The 23,393-nt window shown below is 32.7% G+C and overlaps 1 protein-coding gene across 1 annotated transcript in view; it reads left to right on the top strand.

Annotated features, from left to right (window-relative positions):
• LRRIQ1 (leucine rich repeats and IQ motif containing 1) overlaps positions 1-23,393 on the top strand; it is a 102,723-nt gene that overhangs the window by 67,911 nt on the left and 11,419 nt on the right. Inside the window, 3 exon segments of the mRNA XM_068190330.1 lie at positions 16,333-16,456; positions 18,004-18,064; positions 22,777-22,897. Of these exon segments, the coding sequence (XP_068046431.1) occupies positions 16,333-16,456; positions 18,004-18,064; positions 22,777-22,897 (306 nt within the window).

Here is a 23,393-nt window from a genome sequence, read left to right on the forward strand (position 1 = left end):
TGAGAACTGAAGAATGAGCCCTAAGGCCAAGCACATTTTTTTGCTACAAGCTTTACAAACAGTGTGTGTCTTTTGGGGTCCTCTTTAATCCAGTTTCCTCAATGGTTTTGGTGGGTTATCCAAATAATTTTTGTTCAGTGGAATGGAAAGCTGAATTCCAATCTGTGGAGCAAGTTGGAAGAATGCAGGAGATCAGATGAAAATCCATTCGAACTATCCAAGTATTATTTGGATATGATTTACTTTATTTCACGTAATTTCACAGATTGTGCTCTATTTAATTTTGTAGGTTAGGTGATTTATTGGCATATATACTATATTTATTTTTAGTCATATCCATATCCATCAGTGACACATCTATACCATACACTTCAAAGTGGAAGCAGTGCAATGTGACTTCACCTGAAAATGTGAACAATGATTTATGCCTGGACGTTTAACTATATTAAAAATGCACCAGGCTGTGTTGATAAGATATGTTTGCTGTAGTTTGGGAACCTGTAGTTCTACTTAGCAGTACTGTATTTCCTGTCATTTTATGCTCATGGTGACCAAGGAAAATGTAATGGGTATAGTGTTAAGACCAATTTCACCAATACAAATTTGATAATGAATAGATTATGCTTTCTCGGGTGGCTTTTAATTATGGCAATATTTATTTATTTCTGTTGAAATTTTCAGTAGAAATAACATTTATTTTTCAAGAATAAGAAGTAAAATGAGCTTGTGATTATGTCATATGATTTGAAGATAAATATCAAGGAATCCACTTAGTCGTCTGTTTTCCAGCTTTATAATAGTTCCTAATTATGAAACTCCTTATAGTCTCAAGCGAAAATTATTGCAAAACATTCTTATAGATTATTTTTACTAGTGATAATTGAAAGTGCAAATGTGAGACTTTGGAAAGTTGGAATTTAAGTTTGGCTATTAGTAAATTCTGTGAGTTCATTAAAATATTGTTGCACTTGATCAACGTAGTTTCTTAGATTTTCTGTATTATAAAATATGAATACATTTTTAAAAATCTATGTATGACATTGAATAGATTTTGTATTGATTCAAATCACCAATGCTTGACAAATCACATCTACATGACAGTTAAGAGAAGGTACTGAGGCTGGAATGCTAGTATTCATCTTTATATGGACTTTAAATGTTCTGTTGTTTGTTATTTAAAAGCATGTAAAAAGACATTGAACTATAAGTGAAAATTTGTGTTAGTTGTTTTCATCTTTTAGAAATCAGCTCTTTTTAATGGAGAAATATTAATGGCATCAATTCCCAGGCATCATAGTGTTTGTAAACATCCATTTCTTAAGTTGTCTTTTAATAATCTGTTGTCCCAAAAGGATTAATAACCACATTTGAAATCTGGCCTCGCTGCAATTCTATGAGTTGAATTGCCATGTTTACAGCAAACTGTAACTGTTACATATCTCCCAGGCTCTAAATTTGTATGCCACATTAGGGAAGCAGTTTCTAATCCATATAGCACTAACAAAAATGACAAAATAATGCATTTTCAGAGAATGTAAGATCTGTCCTGAAATGTAATGAAAATGTGTTACAGAAACTTGCAGTGCAGAAGGGGTTTTATCTTTTGAAATCATAATTCTATGGCTTTGTTTCTTATTATTTAGTTTGAGCTCACACAACAGAACTCTTGCATTGAAATATTTTCTCATTTTAAGGAATTAATGGCTCTCCACCAGCCCTTCAACATGTAAAATGAGTAGGTTACTTGTGTCCAGTACATCCAAAAAGAGCCAGGATAAAATAAACATAAGGAGTTGGATATCTTGGAAAAAATCTGTCATGGGTTTGGGTTAATCATCTCCAGAAGAAATTCAACTTGATGCCTGAAATGTAAGACTTCTTGGAGAAAGCAGTAAAGCCTGAGGCAGTGTTGATCTGAAGGAGTGCTCTCCATGGGTCAGAGCTGCTCTGTTGGCAGAGTGCAAACCCAGTTCACAACAGCGGTACACTGAAAACTTGTAAAGGACTGCAGGGGCCTTAACAGTGCACGCACTCAAGCTTCAGTTACATAGTTCTACTGGTCCAGTTTCTTATTATAAAATAAAACTGAAAAATAAAATCTGTGCCTAATTTTCTAGCCTCCTGTCTGTCAATGATAGTGTAGGATTTTTTTCAGTATTCATGGAATGAAGCAATCCTGAAATTATGTTTAAAAATAAATATGTAAAACATAATTTATGTGGGTTTATGCAGTGCACTTCAGTGTCTGAGTATTTATAAATGATCTAGACATATGAAGTTTTTATTAATATCCTTGCTTTCCACTTTCAATTACAAAAAAAAAAAAAAAAACCCACTTCTATTTGCCTGAAGTTCCTGGAAAGGAGTCATTTGCCATAGATACATACCAGCTAATATGATGAATTCTTATTGTGGTTCTAGTCTTCAGGGTTCCTATATTTGTATATTCAAGGTTTCTGACCACATATTTCACCTGCCTGTGTACTTTCTCTTTGTTCCTGACTCTGCTATTTTGCAGACTGTTGTAATTTGTGGTAGCATAAGGATTTTATTAGTGTACCAGGTATGAATGTGGTCTCTCACCTAGAGAGTGTGTTTATTTGTTCCAATAAACTTCCAAAACTAGGATTTTGTACAGTGCATGGGTGGTTACCTGTACTTTCATAACATATAAATTTACCAGTTTTTATCAACCTTAAAGGAACTGCACACAAGAAAAAAAATCTTACTGTTCTTTTGCTAATAACTACCCAGTGATGACTTCAGTAGGAGACAGATTTCACCCAAAATGTCATCAGGGGCTGAGAACTACTTTTTCTCATTGTTGAATGAGATTATATAATAGTTCAGATAGTTTTATTTGCATCTCCTTCAGTTTTGCCTTTCTTTTTTCTCCTCTTCTTGATATTTTATGTCCAAAATTTTTGTAGTGTGATATCTGCATCTCAGCCAGTGTAAATGTAAGCAAGTTGATTCCTCATTCAGATCCACAGCTTTTAATACTGCATAAGGCAATCGTTTTGGATGAATAGATCCCTGAGTACCGAAGCATTTCAAATCCTTTTTCATTTGACCATTCAGTGACCTGATAACTATTTCCTGTCCCTAAGTAAGGTCATGACCCAGGTCTTAGAGTGCAAAAGACAGATAATTTTAGCAACAAGTTAAATCCAAATGGATTTGGTTGGAGGGGGTGAGAGAGAATAGGTTTGGTTAATTTCCTTTAAAATAAAGTGTTACAAAACTTGTATTTAGCATGTCCTGTTAAAAGTAATTATTGAATTTGTTGCTGTTGTGTTTGAATGCCTGGGGACTGCAGTCAATATTGGGGTGGTTTGTTTATTTGCTTTGCTTTCACTGTACAGTACCCAATACATTTTTTTACACTTCCAAAAGCAATTGCTAATGAAGAGGTCATTAAAAGTGCATATTCAGATATATTCAAAGTGCTTTCCAAAAATGAGTGTTTCAAGCACTAAAATCATATTACTATGCAAATGGTTTTCAAACATAAGCCACGGAGTCTGTGTCTGTAAAAGTGTCACAAATGTTACATTGCACAAATGTTCCTCTTGCAAAAGAATTTCAATTTGGTATGATGATATGAATAAGGAATATAATGTAGCCTTAAAATGTTTTATAGGTATAAATCTTGCTTCAATTGGAATCTATGGAACATTTTAAATCCCAGTTAAAGGAATGTTTTCTGTAGCTATAGGTTTTAATAATTGCATTATTCTAAACACTTTCAGAGGCGAAGTAAAGGAAAGCCTTCACACCAGAGTTTTTAATTAATTTGAAGATATAATTTATTAAAGTTTGCTTTAAAGAAATTTCTTTTTTCTCTATTCTGTTGAGAACTATGGTGTTATGTAGAATTAATATTATCAATGAGGTCAGAAATCTACAGCATACCAAAGAGGCCATTTTCACAAGTTTATTATTAAAAACACATTGAATTATCTTTCTGTTTTTATAAGTAATAATGTTGTTGTTCAGATACATTTTTCAAGCAAAATATCAACACTACACTCTAAAATTGAAATAGAGGAATTTAAAACGTTATGCTGTTCAATACTAACCCTTAGAGCAAAGTTCTATAGCTTTTATTGATTTCATATAATCCAGAATTGAATGTGTGGTGAACCTACCTAATTTTACGAGGAATTCCAAGTAACTCAAGTATTATAATGAAAGTATTATAATTCCAAGTAACTCAAGTACAATCATGCAGTGATACCTATGTAGCTTTTATGGTGTGTTATTTCTGTAATGTAAATTTTCCTACTTCATAACTTTGCAGATCAACTCTTATCAAAACATGTTAGCAATTTCTGGAAATTCATTGGTTTGTGCTAGTTTGATGTATGCATTGCCGATATTTTATCTGGCTGGTGAGTATAAAAAAGGTAGAAATACTGAATTTTGCAGTTATATTTTTTCTCATATTGGTAAGAAAGGCTGCATTTCAAGACAATATTTTTGAATACAATTTTGCTTACATGACATTCTAGAATTGTTCTCTCTTTTCAGGTTTATTGTCAGGTTCCCAATCTAACATGGTTGTAACTTCATAAATTAGCACATTTATAGAATGTTGTAGACAACCCAGTCCAGACAATGAGATAAAGAAATCCAAGTACTCAGACAAAAGAACTTCATTTTCATAATCATTATTAAACAAGTACATTATTAATAACTGTATTTTTAATGGTTTCTAAATGCACATTGTGCATCAGGCTTACTAAAACCCTGACTGTGGAAAGACATTTCTCTGAAACACATGCATGCTTTTTATTTTCTGATAAGAAGCAAGCTCAGCAGTTTTCACTTTATGGAGAGACCAGTGATATCTCTTGTGAAAGATAGAATGCAACTTTTAAAAAGGAGGAATTGAAATTCTACTGTGTATTTAAGTTAAATTTACTGGGTATTTGCTTTAGTACCTGCTGTATATTTTGTAATTGAGAAATTAGCAGTGAATGTAAAAAGAAAGGAAGCTATGTGCCAGTAAGCCAGAAAGTTCTGATTTAACCTATCAGTGACCTGGCTTTGTTTGTTCAGATGACAGTTCTAAAAGTGTGCAGAGAATATTCCCTTTTAATACAGTTATTTGCCGCAAGCCGTGACCTCACTGCCTGTCGGGGAGCAGGTCTGAATTGGCCCTTTCTCTGATATCGTGACATTGCTTCTGTTGCCTCGATTGTGACCTCTGATTGCATGATACCCCTGAGAGTTCAATTTAATAAGCGTGACTCCTGACTCTTAGCCAGGTCTGCCTTCTTAGGTTTTGTCAGACTCTGCTTGTAGTCTGGTCTACATATGCTAAAACACTGCATAGGCTGTCATCATACTATGTGAGTTGTGTGCACTGTATTCAAAATTCTCTTTCAAATGTCTTTCATTTATTGCAAATGCAAATGTTTATAAAGTCTTTATTGGAATAAATTTTAGAAGTTGTTTCTTTCACATTTATGGCTGCTTGGGATTTTGGGTTTTATACCTTTCTATAGATAGTTACTACTCTTTCACTAAATTACTAAGCATGTGTGTTATCCATGCACCATACTAATTTCTTTCTTCCAAATTTTATTTCCCCTATGAGTGTTGTATATTTTTATGACTTCCCATACAATATGTTTGTTCAATAGAAATATTAGGGTCAAATCCCTTTTTTCTCATTGTATAATTAGTAAAGTCAGACAACAAGGCAGTACTGATGAGCACCCAGAGCACTCTAAGGTGTAGTGACCCAGGACCAGATAGGTGAAAGCTGAAGAATCTGTTTGGAACCCAGGAGAAGGTAAGTAGAATTAAGACATTTTAAATACCATTGAAAATGAGTTATCTTGGGTTTAGTGACAATTTTGCTATATCATGGCATTCTTTTCTCCTGTTTTCCCCCTCTTCTAGCCAGAATGCTGAAGAAGAGTCTGTTCTGAGACCTGGATGCCTTGAGGGTGATGATGCTATTCAGATATTTCTCCAATTTTAGTGCCCCTTGATGCAGTCACTGAACCAGAATATGGAGAAGTTTAAAGATTGAAAGAAAGTTTCAAGAACTGTGGTACAAGTTATAGACGAGTTTCTGTATTTACTTGCATGCATTTTCTGTATTCTCATTGCAGCTATGTACCCATTTTTCTAGCCTCTGTATCAGTACTCATAACTTAGTGCTTCTAAAACAATTATCATTTCAGAAGAGCAGAAAAATCTTGCTGAACAAAATAATGGTTTGGGCTTACTTTTGTAGTTACATTAAAATTTTTCTGTAAATATTTCCATTTAATACTTCTGTATTTCTTCAAGTGCTTTAAAGAATTCTGTTAACCTTTTCAATCAGATTAATTTTTATTAAAATTGTTTATTTTGTATGAAAACTACATTAGGATCTTTCTTATAAAACAAGTTTTATATAAGGCAGAAATTGGGTATTTTCTTGTTCCACTCAAACATGGCAATGAAATTCTATTCCTTCTTCTTCATGACAGTGACTGTTTACAGTGAAGTAAAATCAAGTAAAATCTCAGTTTGGGTTTTTACTTTTACTTTTTTTTTTTTTGTACACAAATTCTCATGAAAGATTATGTAATTTTAATAACTTAATTTAGTCTCTAAGGTTTTAAAAGTTATAGTATAATCACCTGTTTCTTCCTTCTGGAGTAAATACTATAAGATTAGCTACTGAAATTCCTTAATCTTTAGTGAGACTTTGCCTTCTTTTTTGAAATTTATGGGATTTCACTCCTCTCTGGATCAGACCTTAATGCTCTGTAAATTCCTGTGCTATTGGCAGGAGATTAGATCATCAGCTGCAAACAAGCAAAGTTACAAGTGAACAACTGCTTTAACCTGTTGGTAAAGCAAATTACACATTTTAATTAATTAGTTATGGCTGTCTTAAAAGCTGTTGCAAATATAAACAGAATTCATATGAGGCAACTTCACCTATTTGGAATCATGGTATTTAAGTTGTTCCCTCCTTTTCAAACAAATTTTATATGTATACATATAGAAATATATATGTAAAAGCATGAGTAGGAGAGCTTGGTAGCAAGTTTAGATGAAAAGTTTAGTAAAAAGAAACTAATTTAAACACACCTACAATAAGCATAAACTGTTTAAACTCAAGATTAGAGACAGTTAAATTATGTTCACAAATAGAACTGAGGGGTTTGTGTTCATCTTCCCACTAAAAAAGAATTTGAATAAAGTTGTAAACAAAATTCTGTAAAAGAGCAGGAGGAGTCTGGGCTGATTTATTCCTTTTTCAACTGATTTCTTCATTCAGTAGGTAGATCATTCAAACTTTCTCTGCATGGATAGAGAAAACCTGTGCCATTGTAACTATAACTGAGCCAAAATCAATGTAAGCCAGTTTCATACCTGGGGATATGTGTTGATTTCTCTATAATTATATACAGTGTTTTGATTCTTGTTTGTTTTTACGTGTTTACCAGCTGAAAATTCACAGTTTAATTAATGAAGAAATCTATACAAATACTAAGGTCTTTGAGACATATGTATTGAGAATTAACCTGGGGCAACTTGTAGGCAGATTGTGGTTTTCTTTTGCTTTTTTAGCCTGACCTTCTTTACAAATTGAAGGTTGTTTTTTTTTTTCATAGATCTGCAAGACACTGGAATTTCATATTGTTTATTGTCTTCCATGATGTATCAACCAATTAAATATAACTCAATAAGAAGAATTAGTACTTTTATGTCTGTATTTATTTATAGACACTCGTAAGTTTAATGTTTATGGTTGTTTTTAAGCTGGATATAAATATATAAGAATTACACACAATTGAGGATTAACTAATTTTAGATGTAGAGTCTTAAGGAAAAGACTATGAGTCTGAGACTTTTTTCCCATTTAATTCAATGAACATTAAATCAAGTCTTGTTTATACAATGTTTGGCATAATGATAGGCCTGATCTTCAGTCTTACCTCTTGGTTTTGCTATGAAGTAAACTAAACAGCGGCCTTGCACTCAGTGTAGACTTTGTGTGTGTATTTGACAATGGAAAATAGTTCTGCTGTTACACATTACTGTGCTGACAGAGCTGGGAATTGTTGTCACACTATGTTCATCAAATACCAATAGATATTTCAGTCAGCATCAGAAATTGAGCCAGAAATAGTTCTGCTCAAACAAAAGAAAACCCTTTTAAACTGAAAAATATATATCTTGACCCATCATATCTATATTAAGTATATTATATAGATAGAAAGGATAATCAATCCAGGGGTGTTCATAACTAAACTACATATTGACATTAGTACAATAATTTGATTATTTCACTTTCAGTGTTACTCGGCAGTAAGTACCAATCATGCATGGCACTTCAGGACATCACATGTGTTGATGAGCATGAGTTCTTAAAACAAGTTCTTCTATTATTCAGATAACTTTCTAGGAAAGATGTGTATTCTCAAGAGTAAATATAATAAAGGCTTTTTTAAAATGAAAATTCTGAAGCTGTGACACAATATTACATGTTTTAATTATTCATAGAAAGTATGAGACAATTATTAATGTGATGTAAGTCAGCTTTACTGACTAAATTCATGCTGATCCAGAGTAATGACAGGTTTTTTGTTCCTTTTAATGCTTAGCATATGTATCTTCTTGTCACATAGAAGCCTCTAGTTTTTACTTTGGAAAAAATTTTGTTGGGTTAGAATTTTTCAGTTCCATTCCTGTACTTTTAATATCTTCACTACAAACAAAATCTACCTTAATGGCTGTCACACTCAGTAAAATCGATTGTATTGTGTAGGTTTTGCCCTCTTTATAGTGAACAACATAGTAGTTAGACCTCCTGCACTCTTACAAAATGTTCCTTTGTACTTGTTATTTTGAGAATTCCTTTGGAAGATCTTATGTCTTAAATAATTTTTCTTGGTTTATTGAATTTAGAGGAAGATATTCCTCTGGTTTGGACTACATATAAAGTGATATCTCTTCTTGCTTGGAAATACTGTTTCATCACTGAGCAACTAAACACTTGTGTTGAAGTACTTGATTGCTTCTGTCATTTAATTTTAAGAAGTGGGAATAGATAGAAATAAAATCTGTCAAAATATTCTGTAAAAAGGGGGGGTTTATGTTAATCATCTCTTATTTTTCTCCTCAACAGTAAAAAAAATCCTCTATTCAGTGGAGAACATCCATCATTTGGGGGTTTATTAATTCCCAAAGTTTATGAGAAGAACTAGAGTGTGTACTAGGCAGATTTGAAATTTGAGACAAGGAACTATGTGAGATTATAGGCACTAAGGATAAACAAAATAGGCTCAATCTACTTCCATTTTATTTATACCTTACATTTACTGATGGATAACTAAGCATTGAAGTGCTGAACATACTATTTCAAAATATTTTTTACTCCTCTTGATTTCCTCGGTTCTTCAAGAGCCTTGACTATCCAAAGAACTCTTGGTAACTCTTGGCTGTGCTCCAGACTCACTTCTCAGTAGTGCTGTTGCTGAAATTTGCCTGTGCAGAGTGGCTTAAGCGGGTACTGTGTAGGCTACATAACACTGTGTTCATAGAAGACTACACAAAAGAATAATGTGCAACTAGGGTATAGCACTGTAAAGTCTTTGTTGTTCTTTTTGAATCTGTAAATGCCTGAGTGGATCCTGAAGCATGCTGATTGCAGGTAGAACTAGTTTACATCAGGAACTCTTCCTCTGCATGTGGATAGCATATCACCTCTGTAGTTTCTTCATTTTTGTTTTTGGCAGGGATGTTTTTGGGGTTTTTTTAAGAACCAGTTTAGGTTTTCAAACATAAAGCAATTCCATATTCAAACAGTCATAAATTAGCAAAAAAAAAAAAAAAAAATTGAAATGAGCAGTTGCTTGTAAGGCAGCTTCCTGTACATACCAGGTGAAATAGCTTTTTAGGTTTATACATCGATGCAGAAAAGTGTCATAGGTCTTAGGAAATATCACAACATGAAACTGCTTTTTGTTATGAAGAAAATTATAAAAGATAAATAAGAAATTGTATTTAATGTAAATGGAGGAGTACAGGAAGTGATAACAACCCATAGAAGTTGCAAGAGTTGGTCAAATTGGAAGAACAGTGTTTAATGATGTCTTGATGTCAGTGCTAGGAAAATGAACCTTATCAAGCAATTCAGGTGGAAATGTTCCATCATACAAGAAGAGTAGAAGATGTGAGCATTTTAATACAGAGTGGTAGTTTGCAATGTATTTGTATGATCAGAGGCTTGCCGTAGAAGTTAAGTAATCAGGAGATTGTAGAAAAAGTTCTTTGATATTACTGGAATATGGAGAGAGAGAAATAACTTCAAAATTATGTGCTTTGAAAGTATGCCATTGAGGATGAAATAAGATTTAGATTTGCCTCAATGTGGGAAAAGTAAAATGTTGAGTTCAAGCAGTAAGCTAGGGGCAGATAAATAGTAGTGGTGTATTCTGCAGGGGCAGGAACAATTAGCAAAATAGAAAATAATGGGAAGGTACAAGTATGAAATCCTGTTTTCCTTGAATTCAGAAGCTGAAATTTGTACTTTTTCAGTGATGTAGGAATCTCAACTAAAGGATTCAGCTTCTGCATAATCTAATAATAAGACATCAAAGAGAGAACACAGAAAGCACAGTCTGAAATATGATAACTGCTGAAATAGCATTAACTTGTTGGTGAAGACATTAGAGAAGAAAAGGAGGTTTGCAGATCAAATAGTAATATAGTAGGCCTTATTTGTAGTTTGAAAAAATATACAAAATACCTGGTATAAAGAGAAAAAAGGCCAAAGTTTCAGGAAAAACCCTCTTTTTAATATTTTCTTCCTTTCAATAGCTACTTTTATAATTTTTGAAAGACATTCTCTTGTGCATTGATCAGCACTCCCATGTTCAAAACTCTTTATTGATTGATAATTGATAAAGTATTTAATAAAGCATTTTTAAGCATCAAAAATGATGTAAGTCTTAACCTGAGGTAGTATTCTTGTGATACAATTCTATTTCATCTTTTATTCCACTGTGAACTCGCTCAGACGCTACTATAAATATTTTTGTTTCATTCATTCTGGTCCTAGAGATGGAAGTCGATATAGTCAGATGAAAAAATACCTTCTAAAAGTAACTAATATATCAAAATAAAATGTTTTAAAGGTAGAAATATATGTACCCCATTATCTGAAAATTCCAGACCTGAGTTGTAGATAAACATCTAGGGATGCTATAAGTTTTATTAAGATCTCTGTACCAATTTCTGCCACCTGATGTTGCCAACTGTCTGGAAGTCACATATATATTTCTACCATAAATGTAGTCACAGAATACCTGTAGGCACGCTAAAGACCACTCTAAATACCATTCTTTTTCCAAAACAATTTGGGGTCTGTTGTGATTGCTATGTAATGGATGGCAGTACTCAGTGACTCCTGACAAAATACATGTCTGACAAATGTTTTAAGTTCTCTGTGGAAAAAAAAATTCTATAATTTCTCGCACATTCTAGTATACAGTTAGGTTTTGGGTGTGAAGGTTTTGGGGTGAAGGGCAGTGGGGGTTGTAATTTTTTTATGATTGTTGTTTTCCTGTCTGTTTCCAAATACTTCACTTTTTTGCCTTAATAGCAGGAGCAACTCATGTCGTTCTTACTTTCTGTTCTGTGTGTATTATACAGACTATATCAGAAATAAGTTTGTTGTTGTTGTTGTTGTAACATGAAAAAAATGAGATTAAAAAGTTGGATTTTAGATTTGGGATTTCAAGGTAATTTATAAATGTGTAATACACACACTATATATAATTGTATAGAAGACAGTAGAAATTAGAAATCCTCACAGGGTAGATAATTTTAATTTTCAATAAAAAGATTTTTTTTAGATTTTGTACATTCATACACATACTTACACACATCTGCCCTCATATTAAATATTTCTGACCAGTAATTTATGCCACAATACTGAAAGAGACGAAAAATGTAATATATTAATAGCATAGACAATAATTTTATACCCAAGTTCAACTACTTAATTCCTCTATTAAGGACACCAATTCCAGAATACATATTGAGAAAATTAACTCTGGTCGCAGATTTTTTTATTAAAGGAGGAAAACTTAGAATGCTGAAGAATTTTGAAGCCTTTCTTTCACATTATAGGTCTTAGGTTTCTTAGACTTTTATTTGTATTGTACTCCCTATGAAGCAAGGTTTGAAGTGATTTAAGTCACCTTCTAAACACAAGATTTGAAAGATTCAGTACAGTGCAAGATTCTCCATATATTTATCAAGAAGCATGATATATTAAAGTTTGACCTTTTAGCTTCCCATCATCAACAAATAGATTTGGAAAAAATTACTGTGTTGAATCAGGCTCTTTAGCATCCTTTTGCATATGAATCGATGAAGAATGAAATATCTGTCATTTACTACAACCAAGATTGGTGTTTTCCAGGCCCAGAACTTGAGTTCACCCTGAATGCAGACATTGTGTAAGCATCCTCATTCCTTTTGTGTGCTGGCTTGTTAACAACACTTGTCCTGCCACAGGGGAACATGGGTTTCAAGTACCCCTTATCCTGATGACATTGGAAGCTCCAGCTTCCACGTGCCAAACTATTTCCTTGGCTGTATTTCAGTCCTCTTAACAGTGACAGCTACAGCTGATGGCACAAGTTCTATATATCTTGGAGGAAAGAAAGAAAACTGACTCCATGTAAGATTTACTTCACCTGAAATAGTTCTTAGGTTCTTTGCCCTTCTCCTTTAGTTCACTTAACAGATTACCCAGAAATAGTGTAATTTAAAGCACATAATAGCATCCATTTTTTTAAACTGAATGTGAGTAGTCCTGTCTCACAGCACACTCAGCAAACAGATTTGACTGATGAAGGATGACATTTTTGTGGATATCAAAGTTCAGGTTCTTACCAGTTTGCATGTGGATTTGGTGACCCAGAAAAGAATCTGTTACCTTCCTGTCCTGTAATATGCAGTTCCAAAGATATTTCAGCTGCCAGGGCTTTTCTAAATTCTCCCTATTTAGATGCTCAGATTTTGTAGGAAATTGCCAGTAGGTGGCCCTGACTACTGCATTGTATCTGGCCTAAGTGCATAGTATCTCTGTGGATGATTATTTGGCAACACCTAAAAATCATTACTGTATTAATGCCAAGCGTAAGACAATTCCAATCTTAAATTGTTAACATGTGTGTCATGTAAAAAAAAAAAAAAAAAAAGGTCAAAAAGATTGAAGTCTTAGAGCGATAATCTAATGAGGGTATGATACTTTAAATACTTCTGAAATTAATTTGGGTTTTGATGCCTTCTTTGATGTATTTCTGTTTTCTTTGATAGTCTTAGAGTTGTCCGCATTTAACAATTAAAGATTATGGGTCTGATCCATTTCAAAGATGCAGAAAGCTTACAGCTCTTTGAAACTTCTATGAGTGTTAATACTTCTACAAAATCAGGTCCAGGTTTTTTAAAAACACATAGTCCTAATTTAAGAAAGCTACCAAGCAAATGCATGTTAATGATACTGGTACACCAGGTTCTTGAACACATGATGTTCATAAATGGAATAGGAAAGTGATAATGCAGTGTTTTAATTCATAACATAGATTTTTTTTGTAAGAATTAAAAAGCTAGATACGACTTTTAAAAAGCAAGGATATGAGTATGCTCCAAATAAGAAAATAAAATACTGTTTTCTGCAACATTATAAACAAATTATTAAAGATCATCTGCCTGTTTGAGAAAAAAAAACACTATTAACACTAATATGAACAAGAATATTCTGTCTAATATCATATATAATTTTAAGGAAGAAAATACTCTTGTTTGCATTTTTACCTTGCTGACATTTCTGTTTCAGTTATGTTTCAATAATCAATACAAAAAAATAAAAATAAATCAAAAGTTTATTAAATAAAAAAGTTGTGTTTCAAACAAATCAAAAATTGAAACTGCATCTAAAGAAAGTTATTAAAAATAATTTTGGAAAATAAATTAACAAATTAAAAGTATTCATATTTTTGTAAGCTTTATTATAGCTTATTGCACATTCATCTTCTTTCAACCATTGCTGACACACAAATTCAGACATGAACTTCTAATACTTGTTTATCCCCTATATTGATTTTCCTTTTAATAGAGAAAAAGATAAAAACACTTTAGTCAGTGCATAAATAATATAAATCATTTTAACTGCAAGACATTTATCCTTAGAAAGATAGGAACACTGGGCCAACTTTTCTGTAAATACTGATAAGGAAAAAATCTAAATATGTTTTCTTGGGGAGATTATTCCTCATTGGAGAACAAACATGGAAGATTTAATCTCCAGATGAAGTGCTCTTAGGAAGTCACTCACAGTGTGTCTTACTCTTGTTATAAATCAGCATCTGTCTTCGAATGAAGAGCTGTAAGGATACCAGTGGACTTAGAACCTATACATTCTCAAAATGTATAGGAGTACAGTTAGATAACTGTACTCCTGAACCAGGAAGGCAATATAGTAAATTTAGAAAAAAGTAAATAGTTCCCACTTTAATAAAGGAAGCTGATTAACAGTGTAATTATCTGTCCTTTTAATATTTGGCACTGATTAAGTTATTCACTGCTTGACTTTTTTAGTCAGCCCTCACACCCTCATTTCCATAGATATAGTGACTGTCCATCCAAGATTTTCAATTTCTGTCTTTCTGAGGTGGTAAATGGGAGTTCTTTACATCAACTAAGGATGAATTCTTCTGAAGTTCTAGTCTGTGAGTGACTAGCAAGACATATACGACTTTATATTGTGGACCAGGACCTTGCCTTGAATACATTCAGCCTAAGGAATGGATTTGGTTTGAATAGAGACTCCCTATACTAAGACAAATAAACAAAAAACATTTGTATTTCAGACTATGAAATAAGCAGCTTTGGTACTTTAACTTGGAGCTAAAATTTGAAAGCAATGTGCTCACAGGAAAGCTAGGTAAAATGCCAGTGAGGCAAAAATTGCATATTTTGCAGTTTATGCAAATTATAAATTCTAAATTTTAATTTAAATTTTAAAAATACTACGTGTAATGGGCCAAAACCCTTGAAAGGTGAATTGGTGAATATCCTATAACTTAAGTTTATAATGTCAAAACATGAATGAAAACTATGGCACTTCTAATATCTCTGTCCCCACCCCCGCTTTCCCTTTGGAGTTACTGAAAGTTAGATCATCCATAGTGAGCAAATGGACTTGGTGTTAAGTGGTCTTTTCAGGTTCAAATGTTCCTGCAGTTTGCTAAAAACCTTCTAGTAGCTGCCATATTCACCTGTCAGTGAGGACAGAAGAATCTTTGAAAGAAAAATAAAAGGAATAATTAGCAACAGGGATAATAATTCAGTGTTATCTGAAATGGCATCAAAGAGAAAAGGACCAAACATTTGCACCAAAAAAAAAAAAAGAAAAAAAGTTTCCAAATGTCTCATAAAAGCCCTGAGTTGAAGGTGCTAAAATATTTAATCTATAAGGTTTATATATGAGGGTAGAAAATAAAAAAAAATATTCTAATCCATGAATGTTGCCATGCAACAATGATGGCTCATCTGTGTGCTCGTCCAGTTCTGGTAGCCTCTTCCTCATGCTCCTTACCATATCTGTTATTCAGCAGAATGGTCCAAGAACTGAAGGATCTCCAGAATTTTTTCCCCCCGTAATGTCACTGTTTTATTCTCTATCTTTAAATGTCTTTTGTGATCCAAAAGTAGGTGCTAATTTCTGAAAAATAATATCATAGATGCAAGTGCTTTGGAATCCAAATCAGAAATTGCCATTAAAATGTCTTAAATGTCTTAATAGATCATATCAGTAAAAGACAAATAAGAGTAATAAGATTGCCATGTGTTGACTCTTGCAAATAACAGTGATTTGTTTTTTTTAACCTTATAGATTGCTAAGTAGAATTATAAGTATAAATGATTGCATATTTTAATTATGGAGATGGCACAGTAAGCAACATTCATGGCAGCTGTGACAAGCAATTTATGTATAATATATACTTCTGTATGAATTTCATAACAAAGGATAGATTTATTTCCCAATAAAATAAATTTATTCAGAAGGCTGATATTACATCCCAAAAGAGAAAACAAACCATAAAATTAGAACTAATATTAAATTATTTCTTAAACATATCTGAAGAAATTGTAAATAGTTAGACTCTGCATGAAAATGAAATAATTGTCTTTTTTCTTTTCCGAGAAGCCATAAGGTCCAAGTTTATCTAGAAATTCTTAAAGAAAATGTATTTTAAAATAATGGTGAAAGACAGGAGTATCTCTCTTCCTCCCCAGGTAAAAAAAAATCTCAGTTGGATGCTACTTTTGATGAGAAATTACAGAGAAAAGACTTCACATACCAATGGCTTCGTGCACAGATTTTGGATTATGAAGCAGCCAGTTCCAGAAATACAAAGTGGTGAGGTCATTGCCTTTAAATTAGATTTTTTTTTGTTTTAAATTTGTCTTGTAAAGTAAAACCTAAGTTAATGGTTCTAAAACAAACATGATTTTGCAGCTAGCAGACAGTACACCATATTTCTGGGTCCCAAATATGGCTCCCTTTAGAACTGGCTTAATAATCACTGTATAGATACTTCTTCCACATTGAAATTGAAATTATAAAATCTTCAGAATCTTATCATAAATAACTACTTTGTTTTACTTTAGCAATGCAGTGGGTTTTAGACTGAAAAGTGTAGAAAAAAGTGCTTATTCATCATATATTTTATAATGTTATTGGTATATATTATGGTTTTATGTAATTAAATCAACTGTAACATTAGCTACATTGTTAGATTTGATTAAGGAAGTAAAAAAATACTTTTCTTTAATGAAAGAGTGTGTATTTATATTTTGTCTTCAAAACATAAACCCAGCGTTTACATCTTTATACTACACTGTACTAAAATGTTGTAAACATGTTCCTTCTGTGTTCAGTTTTGGTTATTAAACAGGTAAAATGTCAATACAATTAAGGGAAAGGTTCATATTGCCTAAACTAACATGAAGACATAGTAAGTGTATTTTGGTCATAAATTCAATATAAGGCATTAGTTATCTTAATGAAGTCATTAGTAGACACTGCCAAGCATCTCTAAGAAAACCAAACAAAGTGTCAGTAGGCAAGCAATAGTATATAATAGTATATTAATTTTATCATTATTTTCATTAAAAATGTATTTATAATTAAATGGGCTGCAAATTGTTCTGTCTTGTGCAGAAAAATATGCCACATTTCCTGCTTGTATCAATGATTGTAGAAACTATATGAAAAACTTGTTCTTTAGGTATATTTATCTGGCTTTGCAAAAATATTTATCTTTCAGTCATGATCCTTAGCAGAGAAATACTCAATGTGTTTGTTTAAGATAATTTCCATTACTTTTAAATTAAATGAAAACACTGGAATACAACAGGTTGTGATGTTTAAAAGTAAGAAGACACAGAAGTCTATAAATTTTCTTAAATATTATTGTGCTACCTCTGCAGGTGTATGCTATGCCCTAGTATTTGTACTGACTTTTTTAAGGATCATGATATCATTTTTTAATATGCCGAAAGTCCAACTGATCTCCATTCAAATTTCATTGGTAGACAATTTAGAACAGCTGATATATTTATTCAGCTGAATACAATTTTATTCCTACAAAAAGTAATATGAACACTGGCTTTTCTACAATTTATGTTAACACATACAAAAAGTCATGCTGGTTAGAATAGTTTAACTTAATATTCTATCATTTGAATAAACAACTGTTAGTTATTTTTTAAATCAAGTACAAAAAATTAATAGTAATTGCTCTGATACTTTATTCGTTAGTATTAATTTCCCTAACACATCTTAATAATGGAATTATTTTAAATAATTAAGCAGGATTGTTTCCTGAGAAGGTTCTGTGCAGGTGTTTTAGTGAGCCCAGTGCAGTGGGAGTTACTGAAATTTCTATTCTACATTTTTCCCAGCTGTCGTTTTTTGCCTGAGTTAGATCCTGCGATACGTGACAACAGACAAGTACAACTTGTGGTAAGAACTTGTTTCTTTGTGAGATTTTACAGAATTCAGGTCTTTCCAATCCATACCTCGTGTAAAAACAGGAGAATTTTTTGATTGATATAATTCAGTAGTGTTATCTCTGTTTGGCAATCGAGTCAACTCCTGATGGAGATCAGAAGAAAATATTTTAGCACAAAACCCCATGTAGGTGCATTGGGTTCTAGCTTCATGATCTGACACTGAGTTTGTTTTTAAGACATCAAGTGCTACTGTGTGTTTTTAAAGCTTCTTAATCTGCATTTTCAAAAAAAGTTGAAAAAATTAAATAAGGTTCATTACCAACTGCATTATTTACTGAAAATGTGTATTCTTGTCAATTAAACAACTTTAAATATTCTCAAATTCTGTATGTAACATACCTAACCATTCTAAATATGCTTTCAATTTCATATATTGAAATACAGTAAGTTGGAATTATATATTATTATATATTAATATGTTGACATTATTGAAAACATTGCAGGAAGTCATTCCTACAATTTTTTTTTTTTTAAGATCTTAAAATGCCCTCTGCTCTTTTCATGATTCACTCTTTTTGAAGCACTTTTAAAAATTGGATTTTCTGAAACAGGTAGTCATGTAAGTTGGCAGGAGGGGAAATATGAGCAATTTAACAATTTGAAGATTTACAAAATTGAAGGACTGTATCGGAGATACCCAAAAGTTCCTTTAATAGCTAGCAGTTTTGCTGCCTCCAGGCCAATGCATACTCACACCATGTCTATATATATAGACTTTACATTTAAATGCCTAATTAGGCATTTAATAGCTAAACATTAGCTATTAAAACATTAATACATTAATAGCTAAAATATTAGCTATATTCTTATTGATACAATTTTGCGGGGTGTAAAAAATAGGGCAAAATTTTAGAAGCTAAGCAGAATTAGTATTTTATACTCATATATATGATGTAAAATATTGCATAAAAATATTTCCCAGTTATATTATGTGTCATATGCCTCACTTTTTTCTCTGAGCAATCTTGCCCCTTTCTCACCTTTTCCTTCTTCAGCTCCAGAATCTATGCAATTTGCACGTTTTGGAAATGATTCAATAAACTCTCATAAAATTCACCTTTGAAAAAAAATATTTTAAGCCTTACATATTACTATTACTGTGTTTTTAAGTCAGATTTTGTCAAATGTTTTTCTCTGGCAAATGTGTCCAGTTCTTCAGTTCTTCTAAAATTTAAAAGGCTGAAATCATGAACCAAATGACTGTCGTAGCATTTGATTGCAGCAGCACCAATAGTGATTTGTTAGGTGGAGTCTAACACTAAATTGAGCAAATCATAATTTAATAATGTTATCTAAATTACATAATATGTAGTTATTGGTAAGCATATGTGCACATAGGTAGATTGTATGTTATTTTCACTAAGCGGTTCTGTCCACAAAATACTACTGCAATCCCACAATAGTATTATGCGGTGTGCCCACATAACTGGCAAAGTTGATGGCATTGTCACAGCCTGTGCCACATAATAACATAGCAGTTCCACATGAATGAAATAGAGAAAAATGCAATAGAGGGTTCATAAAATAGAAAATGGAATAAAATGTATCTCTGATGCACAAAGCAGTACTATACAGGCAGTGAAATAATGATACGGTTTGTACACACAAATGGCTGGAGAATTTTGGTTTTAAAATTTATATGAGTTCTCTCTTAAAGGTTGAAATGTGAAAATGCTCCTACTGCTTTGGCACAGTAGTTTACTTAAAAGCTATGAAATCATGATAAAAATCAAGTTAACAGCTGCAATCATTATCAAAAAAAAAATTCTTGTAAACTGAAAGTGGAAAATATGTATTAAAAGCAAAGAGAGAGAGAGAGGAAGCATTAGAACTGAGCTAAGCATTCCTGGGCATTTCCTGTAGTTTATTCCTATGCCATGTGATCGATCATGAAGTATTCACATGTGCTAGACACCCCCTGCTTTTTATGTGTTCCATAAGCCTGCATTCTGAAAGTTTCATATAGTTTTCTAAATGATATTTGTGGACATTCCAGTAATTTAAGACTTTCTTTTTTATGGATACAAAATTGCATTTCAGTGGTTGCGCATAAAGTCTTCTCACTGGGGATTATTGCTTTGTAGTAACCTACAGTAAATCTAAAACCTTATTATGTTAATCTTGGTAATTTTGATGATTTTTCTCATTAGTAATACCATTGAAGTGCTTAGGAAGGCATGCTGACTTACAGTTTAAATTATTTTAAATTAATATGATTTTGTGGAATAGCCGGTAGGATAGACTTCCTGATTTTTCTTGTATGAAGTTTAAGTTACCTACAGGATTAACCCCTTCACTGTTGATCAGTATCTCCAAACATTTATATGTATCTTGAATTCAAAAGCACCTTTTATCTCTGAAGGTGTCAGAACATCTTGATAATTTTACATAGAAAGAGACAAATATACAGATAGTAAAAAAAATGTCAGAAAGTCTCAAGAGTTAACTATGGTGATCACTACAGATGGAAGTCTAATACTACAGTCTGTGAAAAATTGTGCCAGTATCTTAAATTTCTTCCAAATTCTGGCTCTAAATCATAAATAAAAAAGGTAAGACTTTAATTACCTTCAGAGGACTTTTAGTCAGCTTCTTTAAAAAGCCAAAATTAAGTTTGATGCAGTGTTTAATACAACCTTAACTATTAGTCTGATTGTAATTGGGTGAAAACACATTTATTTGAAATAAAATAACAAAGATGATGATAAAGCCTTTGTTTCTGTGATGGTAGGGATTGGATGATAATACCATGGAAAGGCTAGCTGTAAAAAAATTTGTGGCCTCATGGCCACAAATCTTTGGGAATTAGGACATTAAAAAGACTTTTGTTGTGCGTTGAAACAGGTTAGACAGAAATAAGAATGATCACTTCCATTGGTTTGAATCTCTTTGAGCATCACAATCATTGCATTATTTCTACTAATGAAAGACTAAAAGCTTTCAGTTTAAAGACTTTGAACATAGGAAGCTCTCACAAGCTTAAAGCAACTGTAAATATTAAGGTCAAAAAATAGAAACAATTGGCAAGACAAAACTTTTTTTTCAAAGCTTCTGGCACTGCTATGGAAGAGAAAATAAATACTGATGTTAACAGCAATAATAAAGACTAGCTGTGCAAAGCAAAACTATCAATTCCTCGTCATTAAACATATAAAAGGTAAGCATCAGAAAACAAGGGATAAACTTTCTGTGCAGACACAAAGGGAATGTAATCACTAAGGAAGAGTGTAAAATCTCTGTATCTTTGGAGGTTTTGGTTTGAAAATGCGTGGACTTTTTAATGAATTTTACATTAAACAGTGACTGAATAAAGACAAGGAAATGAAACAGGTCTCCATTTCATCTGAGTTCTCTAAGTTTGACTGGACTACAAAGCCTGTCTGCATTGGTGCAGTGCTGCTTTTGGTACAGTGAGGTAGTTTGAACAGGAAGTCTGGAAATCGTCTCCTCCAGAATGACCTGCAACTTCATAGTAACAGCACTTTCCTGAGAAAAAGGGAGGTATGGTCTTTAGCCCCCTGAGGAAGTAGTTGAGACCCAGTCTCTCGATACCTGGTTGAGCAGTCTTGCTACTACAATGTTAGGCAAAAGTTTAGAGACATTACCACTAGCAGAGTCTTCTCCTTTCCCGTAGTTTGTTTTTAAAAAAGAAATACCCAGTTAAACATCTAGTTCTGAAAGACACCTAGTTCTTCAGCCCAGAGAGAGGAAAGACTGAATCTGCTTTTCTGGACTTCACTTCTGAAGGTCCAAAGTCTAGAGAAGTAAATCCTTATTTTCAGTACTTCCAGCCGACTGACTTCAGAATGCTGGGAATTTTGTAGACTGTTCGTCAGCAGTGTCTGATTTTTCCCCTGTTATTGGCCCTCAGCATCTTGTTATTGTTAGAGGCTGCTTTGTTGCTGAATAGCTTTTCGTTTCATTCTTCAGTAAATGTGAAGTTGTTTCTGCAAAAATAAAAATCTGCAATTTGCAGTGGGAGGTATCTTCCATGTTGTTTTTTAAACTTTGCCCTAGATGTTCCCAAAATAGCGTTGCTAAAATGAAACATGATTTTCATTTTTCTTTTGTCATATTTGTGTACAGGTAACATGCCTCATGTCAAAACATACCACCACTGGATGTCAGAAGTTTATAATTAATATAATACTCTTGCCTAAAGTATAATTAAAATGCTGTCTGATGGTTATGGTTAATTAGCAAAAACCTTAAAGATTAAATTACTCACTGGGCCCATGACTGATTGAAGTGATACATGTCCTGGATAAAGCATAAATATTGCAGGAAATAATCCAGTATGACATCTCTGACATTCAACTATAACTTAAATTATAGACTGGTCAGTAAATGATCTTAAGCTGTTTAAGGTTTCATCAGCCCTCTGCAAGATTGATTTTCTTCAAAATTACTGTACTAAAATGTTTTCTTTTGTTGTTGCATTGACTCAGATCACAAACCACAATTTTAAGATCGGCTCTTATTTACAAAAATGCTTTGACATAGTGCATTTGTTCAGCCTAGGCAACAAAAAAGGATTGTGGTATCATTTTGAAGAAGGTTGTTTGACAGACCCTGTTTGTTTATTTGGAGTAATGTGAGCTACATTCAGAAAATGTTATATTTTGTTTCATGATTGTGTACATTCTCTCCCACTGCTTCCAGGCAAGCCCTGTAAGCAGAGAAGACATGGATTTAGACCTTGTTTCCATGGCCAGTGGAAGTGCTTTGACTGAGAACAGAGAAAAAAATAAGCTGCCACACAGACACTCAGCAAGATCCTCAAGTAAGTTATGGTTCTTTTCAATATCAGTAGTAAAGATCACTTTAAAATCCTAGATAGAACGGAGCATGCTTGGAATCCTTAATAACACATGCTGCTTATCTTTCTGTTTCTTTTTTATCTAAAGCCTTTTCATACATTTATTACAGTTCAGTTTAAAAGCTGTAATATCAATAGACTTTCTTGTGATTTTAATTGGAAGTTCCCTGTGATGTTGTAGGTCTTCTCATGGCTGAGTATAGAGAAGATTTTCTTTTCCCTAGTTTGAAAAAGATTTTCTTTCAATCTTCCTCTTATTTTATTTCCAAAAGAGCTTTGAAAAATGCGTATTTTGTTACCTGAGCACCAGAACACATATCACAAATCAAGGCACAGATTTCTCTCATGTTGATTACCAGTCATGCTGTAGTTTATGATCCCACTGAACTTATTATAGCTCAGTATTAGAGTACCCTTTTAAAGCCTTATATTTTTACCACTCCAATATCATAGAAGGTAA

Source organism: Anomalospiza imberbis, chromosome 5, assembly GCF_031753505.1.
Source record: "Anomalospiza imberbis isolate Cuckoo-Finch-1a 21T00152 chromosome 5, ASM3175350v1, whole genome shotgun sequence".
NCBI classification, from domain to species: Eukaryota; Metazoa; Chordata; class Aves; order Passeriformes; family Viduidae; genus Anomalospiza; species Anomalospiza imberbis.